We start from the raw sequence: 15,188 nt of genomic DNA on the forward strand, positions 1-15,188 counted from the left end.
AGAGGGAGAGAGAGAGAGAGAGGGAGAGAGAGAGGGAGAGGGGGAGAGGGAGAGAGAGAGAGGTAGAGAGAGAGGTAGAGGGAGAGAGAGAGAGGTAGAGGGAGAGAGAGAGGGAGAGAGAGAGAGAGGTAGAGGGAGAGAGAGAGGGAGAGAGGTAGAGGTAGAGAGTGTTGCTTCATGATTAGGGTTGAATGGCCATAACCCGGTTACCGAGATTAACGCGCAAAACCACTCCCTTTTCCCGGGATGAATAACTAAGAGAAACCAGTCAATTACATTCCTTAACGCTTGGAATCCCATTCAGGAAAAGCTAGACTAGAATAGCTTGCTAGACATTTTTGTTGTTGTGGCATTTCCTATACAAATAGACTAATCGAAGAGAGATGCAAGCTCCTGTTTGCTGATTGTTAAATACAACAGTCAATAGAAATCACTGGTAGAAATCACGGGAAGTTTGAAAGAAGAGTGAACGCGCAATGGTGGTAGGCTATAGCAGTTATTAATTCAGACCCATAACCATACAGATGGTGGTAGACTATAGCAGTTATTAATTCAGACCCATAACCACTCAGACCCATAACCATTCAGATGGTGGTAGACTATAGCAGTTATTAATTCAGACCCATAACCATCCAGATGGTGGTAGACTATAGCAGTTATTAATTCAGACCCATAACCATTCAGATGGTGGTAGACTATAGCAGTTATTAATTCAGACCCATAACCATTCAGATGGTGGTAGACTATAGCAGTTATTAATTCAGACCCATAACCATTCAGACCCATAACCATTCAGACCCATAACCATTCAGATGGTGGTAGACTATAGCAGTTATTAATTCAGACCCATAACCATTCAGATGGTGGTAGACTATAGCAGTTATTAATTCAGACCCATAACCATTCAGATGGTGGTAGACTATAGCAGTTATTAATTCAGACCCATAACCATTCAGACCCATAACCATTCAGATGGTGGTAGACTATAGCAGTTATTAATTCAGACCCATAACCATTCAGATGGTGGTAGACTATAGCAGTTATTAATTCAGACCCATAACCATTCAGACCCATAACCATTCAGATGGTGGTAGACTATAGCAGTTATTAATTCAGACCCATAACCATTCAGATGGTGGTAGACTATAGCAGTTATTAATTCAGACCCATAACCATTCAGATGGTGGTAGACTATAGCAGTTATTAATTCAGACCAATAACATTTACATTTAAGTCATTTAGCAGACGCTCTTAACCATTCAGATGGTGGTAGACTATAGCAGTTATTAATTCAGACCCATAACCATTCAGACCCATAACCATTCAGATGGTGGTAGACTATAGCAGTTATTCATTCAGACCCATAACCATTCAGATGGTGGTAGACTATAGCAGTTATTAATTCAGACCCATAACCATTCAGATGGTGGTAGACTATAGCAGTTATTAATTCAGACCCATAACCATTCAGATGGTGGTAGACTATAGCAGTTATTAATTCAGACCCATAACCATTCAGACCCATAACCATTCAGATGGTGGTAGACTATAGCAGTTATTAATTCAGACCCATAACCATTCAGATGGTGGTAGACTATAGCAGTTATTAATTCAGACCCATAACCATTCAGATGGTGGTAGACTATAGCAGTTATTAATTCAGACCCATAACCATTCAGACCCATAACCATTCAGATGGTGGTAGACTATAGCAGTTATTAATTCAGACCCATAACCATTCAGATGGTGGTAGACTATAGCAGTTATTAATTCAGACCCATAACCATTCAGATGGTGGTAGACTATAGCAGTTATTAATTCAGACCCATAACCATTCAGATGGTGGTAGACTATAGCAGTTATTAATTCAGACCCATAACCATTCAGATGGTGGTAGACTATAGCAGTTATTAATTCAGACCCATAACCATTCAGACCCATAACCATTCAGATGGTGGTAGACTATAGCAGTTATTAATTCAGACCCATAACCATTCAGATGGTGGTAGACTATAGCAGTTATTAATTCAGACCCATAACCATTCAGATGGTGGTAGACTATAGCAGTTATTAATTCAGACCCATAACCATTCAGACCCATAACCATTCAGACCCATAACCATTCAGATGGTGGTAGACTATAGCAGTTATTAATTCAGACCCATAACCATTCAGATGGTGGTAGACTATAGCAGTTATTAATTCAGACCCATAACCATTCAGATGGTGGTAGACTATAGCAGTTATTAATTCACACCCATAACCATCCAGATGGTGGTAGACTATAGCAGTTATTAATTCAGACCCATAACCATTCAGATGGTGGTAGACTATAGCAGTTATTAATTCAGACCCATAACCATTCAGATGGTGGTAGACTATAGCAGTTATTAATTCAGACCCATAACCATTCAGATGGTGGTAGACTATAGCAGTTATTAATTCAGACCCATAACCATTCAGATGGTGGTAGACTATAGCAGTTATTAATTCAGACCCATAACCATTCAGATGGTGGTAGACTATAGCAGTTATTAATTCAGACCCATAACCATTCAGACCCATAACCATTCAGATGGTGGTAGACTATAGCAGTTATTAATTCAGACCCATAACCATTCAGACCCATAACCATTCAGATGGTGGTAGACTATAGCAGTTATTAATTCAGACCCATAACCATTCAGATGGTGGTAGACTATAGCAGTTATTAATTCAGACCCATAACCATTCAGATGGTGGTAGACTATAGCAGTTATTAATTCACACCCATAACCATCCAGATGGTGGTAGACTATAGCAGTTATTAATTCAGACCCATAACCATTCAGATGGTGGTAGACTATAGCAGTTATTAATTCAGACCCATAACCATTCAGATGGTGGTAGACTATAGCAGTTATTAATTCAGACCCATAACCATTCAGATGGTGGTAGACTATAGCAGTTATTAATTCAGACCCATAACCATTCAGACCCATAACCATTCAGATGGTGGTAGACTATAGCAGTTATTAATTCAGACCCATAACCATTCAGATGGTGGTAGACTATAGCAGTTATTAATTCAGACCCATAACCATTCAGATGGTGGTAGACTATAGCAGTTATTAATTCAGACCCATAACCATTCAGATGGTGGTAGACTATAGCAGTTATTAATTCAGACCCATAACCATTCAGACCCATAACCATTCAGATGGTGGTAGACTATAGCAGTTATTAATTCAGACCCATAACCATTCAGACCCATAACCATTCAGATGGTGGTAGACTATAGCAGTTATTAATTCAGACCCATAACCATTCAGATGGTGGTAGACTATAGCAGTTATTAATTCAGACCCATAACCATTCAGATGGTGGTAGACTATAGCAGTTATTAATTCACACCCATAACCATCCAGATGGTGGTAGACTATAGCAGTTATTAATTCAGACCCATAACCATTCAGATGGTGGTAGACTATAGCAGTTATTAATTCAGACCCATAACCATTCAGATGGTGGTAGACTATAGCAGTTATTAATTCAGACCCATAACCATTCAGACCCATAACCATCCAGATGGTGGTAGACTATAGCAGTTATTAATTCAGACCCATAACCATCCAGATGGTGGTAGACTATAGCAGTTATTAATTCAGACCCATAACCATTCAGACCCATAACCATTCAGATGGTGGTAGACTATAGCAGTTATTAATTCAGACCCATAACCATTCAGATGGTGGTAGACTATAGCAGTTATTAATTCAGACCCATAACATTTACATTTAAGTCATTTAGCAGACGCTCTTAACCATTCAGATGGTGGTAGACTATAGCAGTTATTAATTCAGACCCATAACCATTCAGACCCATAACCATTCAGATGGTGGTAGACTATAGCAGTTATTAATTCAGACCCATAACCATTCAGATGGTGGTAGACTATAGCAGTTATTAATTCAGACCCATAACCATTCAGATGGTGGTAGACTATAGCAGTTATTAATTCAGACCCATAACCATTCAGACCCATAACCATTCAGATGGTGGTAGACTATAGCAGTTATTAATTCAGACCCATAACCATTCAGATGGTGGTAGACTATAGCAGTTATTAATTCAGACCCATAACCATTCAGATGGTGGTAGACTATAGCAGTTATTAATTCAGACCCATAACCATTCAGACCCATAACCATTCAGATGGTGGTAGACTATAGCAGTTATTAATTCAGACCCATAACCATTCAGATGGTGGTAGACTATAGCAGTTATTAATTCAGACCCATAACCATTCAGATGGTGGTAGACTATAGCAGTTATTAATTCAGACCCATAACCATTCAGATGGTGGTAGACTATAGCAGTTATTAATTCAGACCCATAACCATTCAGATGGTGGTAGACTATAGCAGTTATTAATTCAGACCCATAACCATTCAGATGGTGGTAGACTATAGCAGTTATTAATTCAGACCCATAACCATTCAGATGGTGGTAGACTATAGCAGTTATTAATTCAGACCCATAACCATTCAGATGGTGGTAGACTATAGCAGTTATTAATTCAGACCCATAACCATTCAGATGGTGGTAGACTATAGCAGTTATTAATTCAGACCCATAACCATTCAGACCCATAACCATTCAGATGGTGGTAGACTATAGCAGTTATTAATTCAGACCCATAACCATTCAGATGGTGGTAGACTATAGCAGTTATTAATTCAGACCCAGAACCACAACTGTGGTTTTTTAGCTGAGGGGGCTGTATATAGCATGTGGTTCGATATCTGAGGGGGCTGTATGTAGCATGTGGTTTTTTTATCTGAGGGGGCTGTATATAGCATGTGGTTCGATATCTGAGGGGGCTGTATATAGCATGTGGTTCGATATCTGAGGGGGCTGTATATAGCATGTGGTTTTGTTTATCTGAGGGGGCTGTATGTAGCATGTGGTTCGATATCTGAGGGGGCTGTACATAGCATGTGTTTTTTTTATCTGAGGGGCCTATATATACAATGTGGCTTTTCTTTAGCTAGGAGGCCTTTAGGACACGATATATCTTGTACATATAAGTATAATGAAATGTATACAGTAAACATTGCTCTACATTTTGGGTGTATGTCTGTGGCCCTGTATATGGCGTGGGTTCTTTTTACATGTGTTTTATCTAAACATGAAATGAACAACACCTCACTTACTCTGTATATAATCTGTGTCTGTTTGTTTGTCTGTCTTTATTTCACAGTCCCAGTGATGCAAAATGGGAGCCCATACTGCCTAGAGGCAAATCCCCCACTGAGGCTGGTCCATCCAGCCGGAGCCATGCTGTCTCTGGCACCACACCTACCCCCGCCCGGCCATCAAGAGGTGTGAAGCCGGTGACAAAGAAGCGGAGGAAGGGTGACAAAGAAGCGGAGGAAGGGAAGTGTAGAACCTGCTTGCAGAGTGGAGGAGGATGTGGCCCCACCCCCTCCATTGTTCAGACCAAAGAGATCACCAGGTCCTCTTCTGGACATGACCTCTAAGTACAGCCCCATTCAACTTTTTCAGTTGTTTTTTACCACACAAGTTGTAGATACCCTGGTTTTGAACACTAATCGGAACGGAGCTAATAGGCAGGAAGGCAAGAAAGAGGCATGGAAGCCCATTTCTGTGTCAGATATTTTGTGTTTCTTTTCTATGGTCATTTACATGGGTCTAATAAAGCTAAAAACCCTGAAAGGCTACTGGAAAACTGATTCACTATATCAACTGCCTTTTCCCTCCACGGTCATGTCATGCAAAAAGTTTTGACAATTTCACGGGCACTTCATCTCAGTGACCCAGAAGTTGATAAGGTCAATGAGATGAAACGAGGCACGGCGGGGTTTGATAAGCTATGCAAAATTAAACCTCTCTACCTCGACATCATTGAGGCCTGCAAAACCTATTTTCAGCCTGGCCAGAACATTTCCATAGATGAGAGAATGGTAGCCTCAAAGGCCAGAATCGGCATAAAACAGTACATGTGTAACAAACCGACTAAATGGGGTTACAAACTGTTTGTTTTGGCCGATTCTGCGTGTGCATACACGTGCAATTTTTTTGTCTATGAAGGGAAGAACAGTTGTGCGACCGGGAAGGGACTGAGCTACGACTCTGTTATGCAGCTATTAGATTTTCAGCTGCTAGGGAAGGGCTACAAACTCTTTGTAGATAACTTCTACACAAGCCCTGCCCTGTTTGCAGACCTGAGAAAGCTGAAGATGTGGGCCTGTGGCACCATCCGTTCCAACAGAGTGGGCTTTCCAAAGACCAAGGTAAATGACATGCCTAAGCGGGCTGAGCGGGGGGCCATGCGATGGATCCGACAAGATGGCCTGCTGTTTGTGAAGTGGATGGACACCAGAGAGGTGGTGATGTGCTCCACTATACACAAGTCCTTCACTGGTGATCACGTCGCCAGGCATGTGAAGGACACTAAAGGGGCATGGACCACAAAAAATGTCCCCATTCCAACAGCAGTGAAGGACTACAATAAGAGCATGGGAGGAGTCGACCTGTCAGATGCACTTATTGGTTACTATAATGTTCTTCACAAAACCATGAAATGGTACAAGACATTCTTTTACCATTTCATGGACATTGCTGTGGTGAATTCCTTCATCCTCCATAACGAAATGGCCAAGAGCTGTGGACAGCCCCCCATGTCACAGCTGGTATTCAGGGAGCAGCTCGTCCGTGAGCTTGCTAGCTACAGCAGGTCCACTGCAGCACCTTCAGTCCCCTCTACCTCTGTCCCCTCTACCTCTGTCCCTTCTGCTCCTTCAACCAGTGGTTTGCACATGCTGAAATTCCTTATTGCAGGCGAGAAGGAGTGCAAAAGGAATTCAGTAAGGAGGCTTCGTTGTGCTCTTTGCCACAAGAAATCCTCTGTCGGCTGCAGCACCTGTGAAGTGACCCTCTGCTTCACAGCAGAAAGAGACTGCTATGCGCTGTGGCATCAGCAGCACAATATTGTGTAGAGGGTCTTCACATTATTGAACATTGAGTGTAAATAGTTACCCATGTTTTTTTTTTTTTTTGGAAATGTTCATTTTTTTCTTCAATTTTCCAAAATATATGTTTTCGGGTATGTGTGAATATTTTTTTTAAATTTTGTATATAGTTATTTTCAGCAATGTACCCATGTACCAATTCGGCCACTTGGGTACATTTGGGAAACTTGTGAGGGACACCTGGGTGACTACATACCCAATGGCATGTACCTCACTCATTCCTAGAGGCATCTGTCTGACACTTTGGGGAAATACTGTTGCCTGGTTATTCTCTCATGTAAAAGTATCCAGAGTATCATAACTGAATATGTTGATGTTCTAGTTGATTTTAAAGATGCTACAACAATAAAATAACTGAAAAACGCCTGTTTATTTCCTTGTATTTTCTTCTACCAGATCTATTGTGTTATATTCTCCTACATTCAATTCACATTTACACAAACTTCAGAGTGTTTTTAATCAAATGGTAACAAGAATATGCATATCCTTGCTTCTGGGCCTGAGCTACAAGCTGTTAGAATAGGGTATGTCTTCTGCTTCTGGGCCTGAGCTACAGGCTGTTAGAATAGGGTATGTCTTCTGCTTCTGGGCCTGAGCTACAAGCTGTTAGAATAGGGTATGTCTTCTGCTTCTGGGTCTGAGCTACAAGCTGTTAGAATAGGGTATGTCTTCTGCTTCTGGGCCTGAGCTACAGGCTGTTAGAATAGGGTATGTCTTCTGCTTCTGGGCCTGAGCTACAGGCTGTTAGAATAGGGTATGTCTTCAGAATCAAATCAAATCTGATTTGATTTGATTTGGTATGTCTTCAGGCGGAAATTGCACAAAGTGGGGGGGTATCTTTAACAGGATAACAAGCTATAATGAGTTTATGAAGAGCTTAGAGTTTACAACAAGCTATAATGAGTTTATAAAGAGTTTAGAGTTTATAACAAGCTATAATGAGTTTATAGAGTTTATAACAAGCTATAATGAGTTTATAGAGTTTATAACAAGCTAATATGAGTTTATAGCGTTTATAACAAGCTATAATGAGTTTATAACAAGCTATAATGAGTTTTTATAGTGTTTATAAAAAGCTATAATGAGTTTATATAGTGTTTATAAAGAGTTTATAGAGTTTATAACAAGCTATAATGAGTTTATAGAGTTTATAACAAGCTATAATGAGTTTATAAAGAGTTTATAACAAGCTATAATGAGTTTATAGAGTTTATAGAGTTTATAACAAGCTATAATGAGTTTATAGAGTTTATAACACGCTATAATGAGTTTATAGAGTTTATAACACGCTATATTGAGTTTATAGAGTGTTTATACAGAGTTTAGAGTTTATAACAAGCTATAATGAGTTTATAAAGAGTTTAGAGTTTATAACAAGCTATAATGAGTTTATAAAGAGTTTAGAGTTTATAACAAGCTATAATGAGTTTATAAAGAGTTTAGAGTTTATAACAAGCTATAATGAGTTTATAAAGAGTTTAGAGTTTATAACAAGCTATAATGAGTTTATAGAGTTTATAACAACCTATATTGAGTTTATAGAATTTATAACAAGCTATGATGAGTTTATAAATAGTTTATAAAGAGTTTATAACAAGCTATAATGAGTTAATAGTTTATAACAAGCTATAATGAGTTTATAAATAGTTTATAACAAGCTATAATGAGTTTATAGAGTTTATAACAAGCTATAATGAGTTTATAGAGTTTATAACAAGCTATAATGAGTTTATAGAGTTTATAACAAGCTATAATGAGTTTATAGAGTTTATAACAAGCTATAATGAGTTTATAGAGTTTAGAGTTTATAACAAGCTATAATGAGTTTATAGAGTTTAGAGTTTATAACAAGCTATAATGAGTTAATAAAGATATTATAACAAGCTATAATGAGTTTATAGAGTTTATAACAAGCTATAATGAGTTTATAGAGTTTAGAGTTTATAACAAGCTATAATGAGTTTATAGAGTTTATAACAAGCTATAATGAGTTTATAGAGTTTATAACAAGCTATAATGAGTTTATAAAGAGTTTATAACAAGCTATAATGAGTTAATAAAGATATTATAACAAGCTATAATGAGTTTATAGAGTTTATAACAAGCTATAATGAGTTTATAAAGTTTAGAGTTTATAACAAGCTATAATGAGTTAATAGAGTTTATAAAAAGCTATAATGAGTTTATAGAGTTTATAACAACCTATAATGAGTTTATAGAGTTTATAACAAGCTATAATGAGTTTATAGAGTTTATAACAAGCTATAATGAGTTTATAGAGTTTAGAGTTTATAACAAGCTATAATGAGTTTATAGAGTTTATAACAACCTATAATGAGTTTATAGAGTTTATAACAAGCTATAATGAGTTTATAGAGTTTATAACAAGCTATAATGAGTTTATAGAGTTTATAACAAGCTATAATGAGTTTATAGAGTTAATAGAGTTTATAACAAGCTATAATGAGTTTATAGAGTTTATAACAAGCTATAATGAGTTTATAGAGTTTATAACAAGCTATAATGAGTTTATAGAGTTTATAATAAGCTATAATGAGTTTATAGAGTGTTTATAAAGAGTTTAGAGTTTATAACAACCTATATTGAGTTTATAGAATTTATAACAAGCTATAATGAGTTTATAAATAGTTTATAAAGAGTTTATAACAAGCTATAATGAGTTAGTTTATAACAAGCTATAATGAGTTTATAGAGTTTATAACAAGCTATAATTAGTTTATAGAGTTTATAACAAGCTATAATGAGTTTATAAATAGTTTATAACAAGCTATAATGAGTTTATAACAAGCTATAATGAGTTTATAGAGTTTATAACAAGCTATAATAGAGTTTAGAGTTTATAACAAGCTATAATGAGTTTATAGAGTTTATAACAAGCTATAATGAGTTTATAGAGTTTATAACAAGCTATAATGAGTTTATAGAGTTTATAACAAGCTATAATGAGTTTATAGAGTTTATAACAAGCTATAATGAGTTTATAAAGAGTTTATAACAAGCTATAATGAGTTAGAGTTTATAACAAGCTATAATGAGTTTATAGAGTTTATAACAAGCTATAATGAGTTTATAGAGTTTATAACAAGCTATAATGAGTTTATAGAGTTTATAACAAGCTATAATGAGTTTATAGAGTTTATAACAAGCTATAATGAGTTTATAACAAGCTATAATGAGTTTATAGAGTTTAGAGTTTATAACAAGCTATAATGAGTTTATAGAGTTTATAACAAGCTATAATGAGTTTATAGAGTTTATAACAAGCTATAATGAGTTTATAACAAGCTATAATGAGTTTATAGAGTTTATAACAAGCTATAATGAGTTTATAGAGTTTATAACAAGCTATAATGAGTTTATAGAGTTTATAACAAGCTATAATGAGTTTATAGAGTTTATAACAAGCTATAATGAGTTTATAACAAGCTATAATGAGTTTATAGAGTTTATAACAAGCTATAATGAGTTTATAGAGTTTATAACAAGCTATAATGAGTTTATAAAGAGTTTATAAAGAGTTTATAACAAGCTATAATGAGTTAATAGAGTTTATAACAAGCTATAATGAGTTTCTAGAGTTTATAACAAGCTATAATGAGTTTATAGAGTTTATAACAAGCTATAATGAGTTTATATAACAAGCTATAATGAGTTTATAGAGTTTATAACAAGCTATAATGAGTTTATAGAGTTTATAACAAGCTATACTGAGTTTATAGAGTTTATAACAAGCTATAAATAGTTTATAGAGTTTATAACAAGCTATAATGAGTTTATAGAGTTTATAACAAGCTATAATGAGTTTATAACAAGCTATAATGAGTTTATAGAGTTTATAACAAGCTATAATGAGTTTATAGAGTTTATAACAAGCTATAATGAGTTTATAACAAGCTATAATGAGTTTATAGAGTTTATAACAAGCTATAATGAGTTTATAGAGGTTATAACAAGCTATAATGAGTTTCTAGAGTTTATAACAAGCTATAAATAGTTTATAGAGTTTATAACAAGCTATACTGAGTTTATAGAGTTTATAACAAGCTATACTGAGTTTATAGAGTTTATAACAAGCTATAAATAGTTTATAGAGTTTATAACAAGCTATATGAGTTTAGAGTTTATAACAAGCTATAATGAGTTTCTAGAGTTTATAACAAGCTATAATGAGTTTATAGAGTTTATAACAAGCTATAATGAGTTTATAACAAGCTATAATGAGTTTATAGAGTTTATAACAAGCTATAATGAGTTTATAGAGGTTATAACAAGCTATAATGACTTTATAACAAGTTGATAAAACACAGAAAGGGAGAGATGGAGGGATGGTTCTACCTCTTTCAGTCGTCCAGAGGTAAAGGAAGGTGAGAGGACACTGCGGATCCGTCTCCATGTATCGTCCTCTGCAACGGACACCGCGTCAAACAGCTCACCATTCAGATGGAAGTTCTAGAACATGGAGGACAGTTGTATTAATTATCAAACAGATCACCATTCAGACAGACGTTCTAGAACATGGAGAACAGTTGTATTAATTATCAAACAGATCACCATTCAGACAGACGTTCTAGAACATGGAGAACAGTTGTATTAATTATCAAACAGATCACCATTCAGACAGACGTTCTAGAACATGGAGGACAGTTGTATTAATTATCAAACAGATCACCATTCAGACAGACGTTCTAGAACATGGAGGACAGTTGTATTAATTATCAAACAGATCACCATTCAGACAGACGTTCTAGAACATGGAGGACAGTTGTATTAATTATCAAACAGATCACCACGTTCAGAATTAATTTCTGAAACACAAATAATGTATTAATAATATCAGTCATAATGTTAGGATTATTATTATTCAGATTATTATTAGGTGTGTGTGTGTGTGTGTGTGTGTGTGTGTGTGTGTGTGTGTGTGTGTGTGTGTGTGTGTGTGTGTGTGTGTGTGTGTGTGTGTGTGTGTGTGTGTGTGTGTGTGTGTGTGTGTGTGTGTGTGTGTGTGTGTGTGTGTGTGTCTCACCCTGCGGTTGGTGAAGATGCTGTAACACTCTTTAATCAGGACGGTCTTGATCATGCTTTTATCCATGATACACAGAACAGGCTGCCTCCCATCATAGATCCTTCACAGAGGAGAAACACACTGATTACATGTAAAGGAGATAGATTTTTTTTTAAACCGTAACTGTAAACTTTTAAATTAAAAGCAAAAAATATTACAATCAGATTTCAGATATTTTTGAAAAACTAGATGATAACTCTGAGGATTACTTTACGTTCAGAAAAGGATGTTTGCGAAAAAAATATATCATTGACACCTCTTGTAGAAAAGGCCCATGGAGTTGGTGGAATACTCCTTTAATTCATTGCCATTTACTCAGCTGGGCCAGGGGCGCTTTAATTAGGTCAGGTGGAAATGTCCTACAGATCTCAACTCCATAAAAGGAGGAAATTGCCATCGCCTGATCTCGCTGCTTTCTCTTCCCTAAATCCATCTGATCCAGAAGTTCTGTGCGTCCATGAATCCACGTAAGTCCACCGACTCTTACCTTTCATCTGAATGATCTGTGGTGATCGGGAGAGTGGGCCATTCAGTTATTGTTTATAGTTATCACCGCGGAGCGCGGCTTGGAGCGCACGCTTCAAACATATTGTGTAATGTGAATTGTCAATGATCACGGCCCTACAGATCCTCATAGGCCAATTACACAATCGATATGGTTCATGTGTATTGAAATTAATTATATGTACACATGAAGACTATTGAAAGCGTGAAATGAGAAACGTCATTGTTTGCTAACTGATTGACTTTGATCACGGGGATTATAGATTGTATAACCATTCACTGTTTGTATTTCATGATTTATGATAAATAGTTATGAGTCTAAATGACTCTCTGATTACTATTGACATGTTAATGAACTGGACTGTTGAATTCCTTAACTTATGTTAATAATGACTGCTATGATTTGATCTTTGATTATGAATTTGATTGTATACATGTTATTTGTTTCCTTTGTGATGCAGCACAGACTACCCAGTAAATATACCACTTTATGGTTTAAAGGAATTCCTGCCTCAGTCTCATACATTCCTCTGTCACCTGACACGTGACCACCTGTTCACCTTCACTGTCAGTCATCCTACCTGTCCAGCAACCCACACAGATTCCACTAATCTTTCAATGGTCCTTTGAGCCGGATGATGACTGAACCAAACCAAAGACAGGTGAAAAGGAAATGGAGGCGGAGAGGGAAGAATTGTCTCCACTGGAAGGAAGAAGAGAGGAGGAGAGAGCAGCTGAGGGAAAGGTCTTGGAACAAAGGAAATATCCAGGAGCTAAGCCTAAAGCAACAAAGGCTTCATCCTCAACCACCAGCGGCACCAGAAGAACCAGGCAAGGTAACTCCCACTGCACAGGTCGACCAGCTTCCAGAGGCAGGCTCCGCTCACCCCTTAACTAATGGGAAATCGTCGAAGCACTCTAGACGGAGTGGGAGTTCGACCAGTGGATACCCCTTCACTGTCAGTCATCCTACCTGTCCAGCAACCCACACAGATTCCACTAATCTCTCTGTTTTCTCAATGACATTCTTACCAGCGTTGAAAAGAGGCGCAAGTTTTTAAATTTGTTTAATCGTGTTATTATATATAGTAGTGTTGGGCTCTGATTTCTTGACCCTATGAAATATATCCAGTCACTGATGGGAAAGAGGGGAAATTATAAATGTTTATGTTCCTGTTTTGTCAGGATATGTTGTCGTTATCAGGGATCCTATTGGAGGAGAAGAGACACAGTCTGGTACCAGTCACCATGACAACCGGGATTACGTTACTGTGTTTGGGGTAATGTTGGACAGGTAAACTAGTAACTGAATGTAATCAGATTACGGTACTGAGTTTGGGGTAATGTTGGACAGGTAAACTAGTAACTGAATGTAATCAGATTACGGTACTGAGTTTGGGGTAATGTTGGACAGGTAAACTAGTAACTGAATGGAATCAGATTACGGTACTGAGTTTGGGGTAATGTTGGACAGGTAAACTAGTAAATGAATGAATTGAAAGAGCATAGTACAGTTGTGAGTCATCGTAGTACGGTACAGTCGACTGAACTCACCCCCAGATTCTCCCGTACTTCTGAAAGCACTCTGTGTCAAAGTTAGTGAAGCCCTGCAGAGAGACAGAGAGAGAGAGAGAGAAACAGCTGATTCATGCCTGGGCATGCCCTTGGAGGTCATGTAGGTTTGTCCTACACCTGAACAGAGAACACACCTGAAACAGGTGAGAGTTAAAGAGGGTTTGTTATTTTCTATGGTCCCAGGGTCAAGGAACACAACTTCTAGACTGATCAAGTCTCATATTACCTTGTATTTATCTATTGTTAAAACAACCGGCTAGTCCTCTTTTTCCTTCTCAATGTATTGTTTTACATGGGGGGAAATAACACTATTGTTTAAAATATCAGAGAGATATTTATTCTGAATGGGGTACTAACCTTTTTATACTCCATCATTGTGCCAAAGTAAGGTAGGGGTTTGGGACCAGGGATACCCATCTTAGTGAATACACCATAGGGCCAGTACCCATACCTGGACACACACGCGCACGCACACGCACACGCACACACACACACACGTTAACTATCAGTATGTTCTTGAGAATTATACAATATATATCACATCTTGCGTTGTTGGAAAAGGACCCCTAACTAAGCATTTCACTGTTAGTCTACACTGGTTAACTATGATAAATGTGACAAATAACATTTGATTTGATGTAAGTCCTTACACTACAATGAGGGTGATGAGGAGGGCCAGGAGGGTCCAGGTCTCAGCGGAGAAATATGGCAGAAAACTCATCATCTTTCTTCCGGTTCGCCTCCCTGCTGCTTCCGAAAACAAAGGCTCCGTTTTCTCTCGGGTTCGTTCGAGTTCACTTCTTGTTTTGAGTTGTTTTTTTTTCTGTTGAGGTTCGAGTGTGATTCTTCTGTGACGCGGCAGATCTCGAATACCGACCGCTGCTCTTCTCCGTACTCTGTAATACCGACCGCTGCTCTTCTCCGTATTCTGTAATACCGACCGCTGCTCTTCTCCGTACTCTGTAATACCGACCGCTGCTCTTCTCCGTACT

At 37.2% G+C, this 15,188-nt stretch overlaps 1 protein-coding gene across 1 annotated transcript in view; it reads right to left on the reverse strand.

Moving 5' to 3' along the window:
- The window catches only part of LOC124002708 (cytochrome P450 3A27), a 48,070-nt gene extending 32,882 nt beyond the window's left edge, over window positions 1-15,188 (reverse strand). The window contains exons 1-5 of the mRNA XM_046310392.1: window positions 14,847-15,188; window positions 14,554-14,647; window positions 14,176-14,228; window positions 12,079-12,178; window positions 11,391-11,504 (exon numbers count right to left, since the gene is read on the reverse strand). Coding sequence (XP_046166348.1) covers window positions 11,391-11,504; window positions 12,079-12,178; window positions 14,176-14,228; window positions 14,554-14,647; window positions 14,847-14,920 — 435 coding nt within the window. The 5' untranslated portion in view covers window positions 14,921-15,188. The remainder of the gene's footprint in view (window positions 1-11,390; window positions 11,505-12,078; window positions 12,179-14,175; window positions 14,229-14,553; window positions 14,648-14,846) is intronic.

This window comes from Oncorhynchus gorbuscha, linkage group LG18 (assembly GCF_021184085.1).
Source record: "Oncorhynchus gorbuscha isolate QuinsamMale2020 ecotype Even-year linkage group LG18, OgorEven_v1.0, whole genome shotgun sequence".
In the NCBI taxonomy this organism is placed as follows: domain Eukaryota; kingdom Metazoa; phylum Chordata; class Actinopteri; order Salmoniformes; family Salmonidae; genus Oncorhynchus; species Oncorhynchus gorbuscha.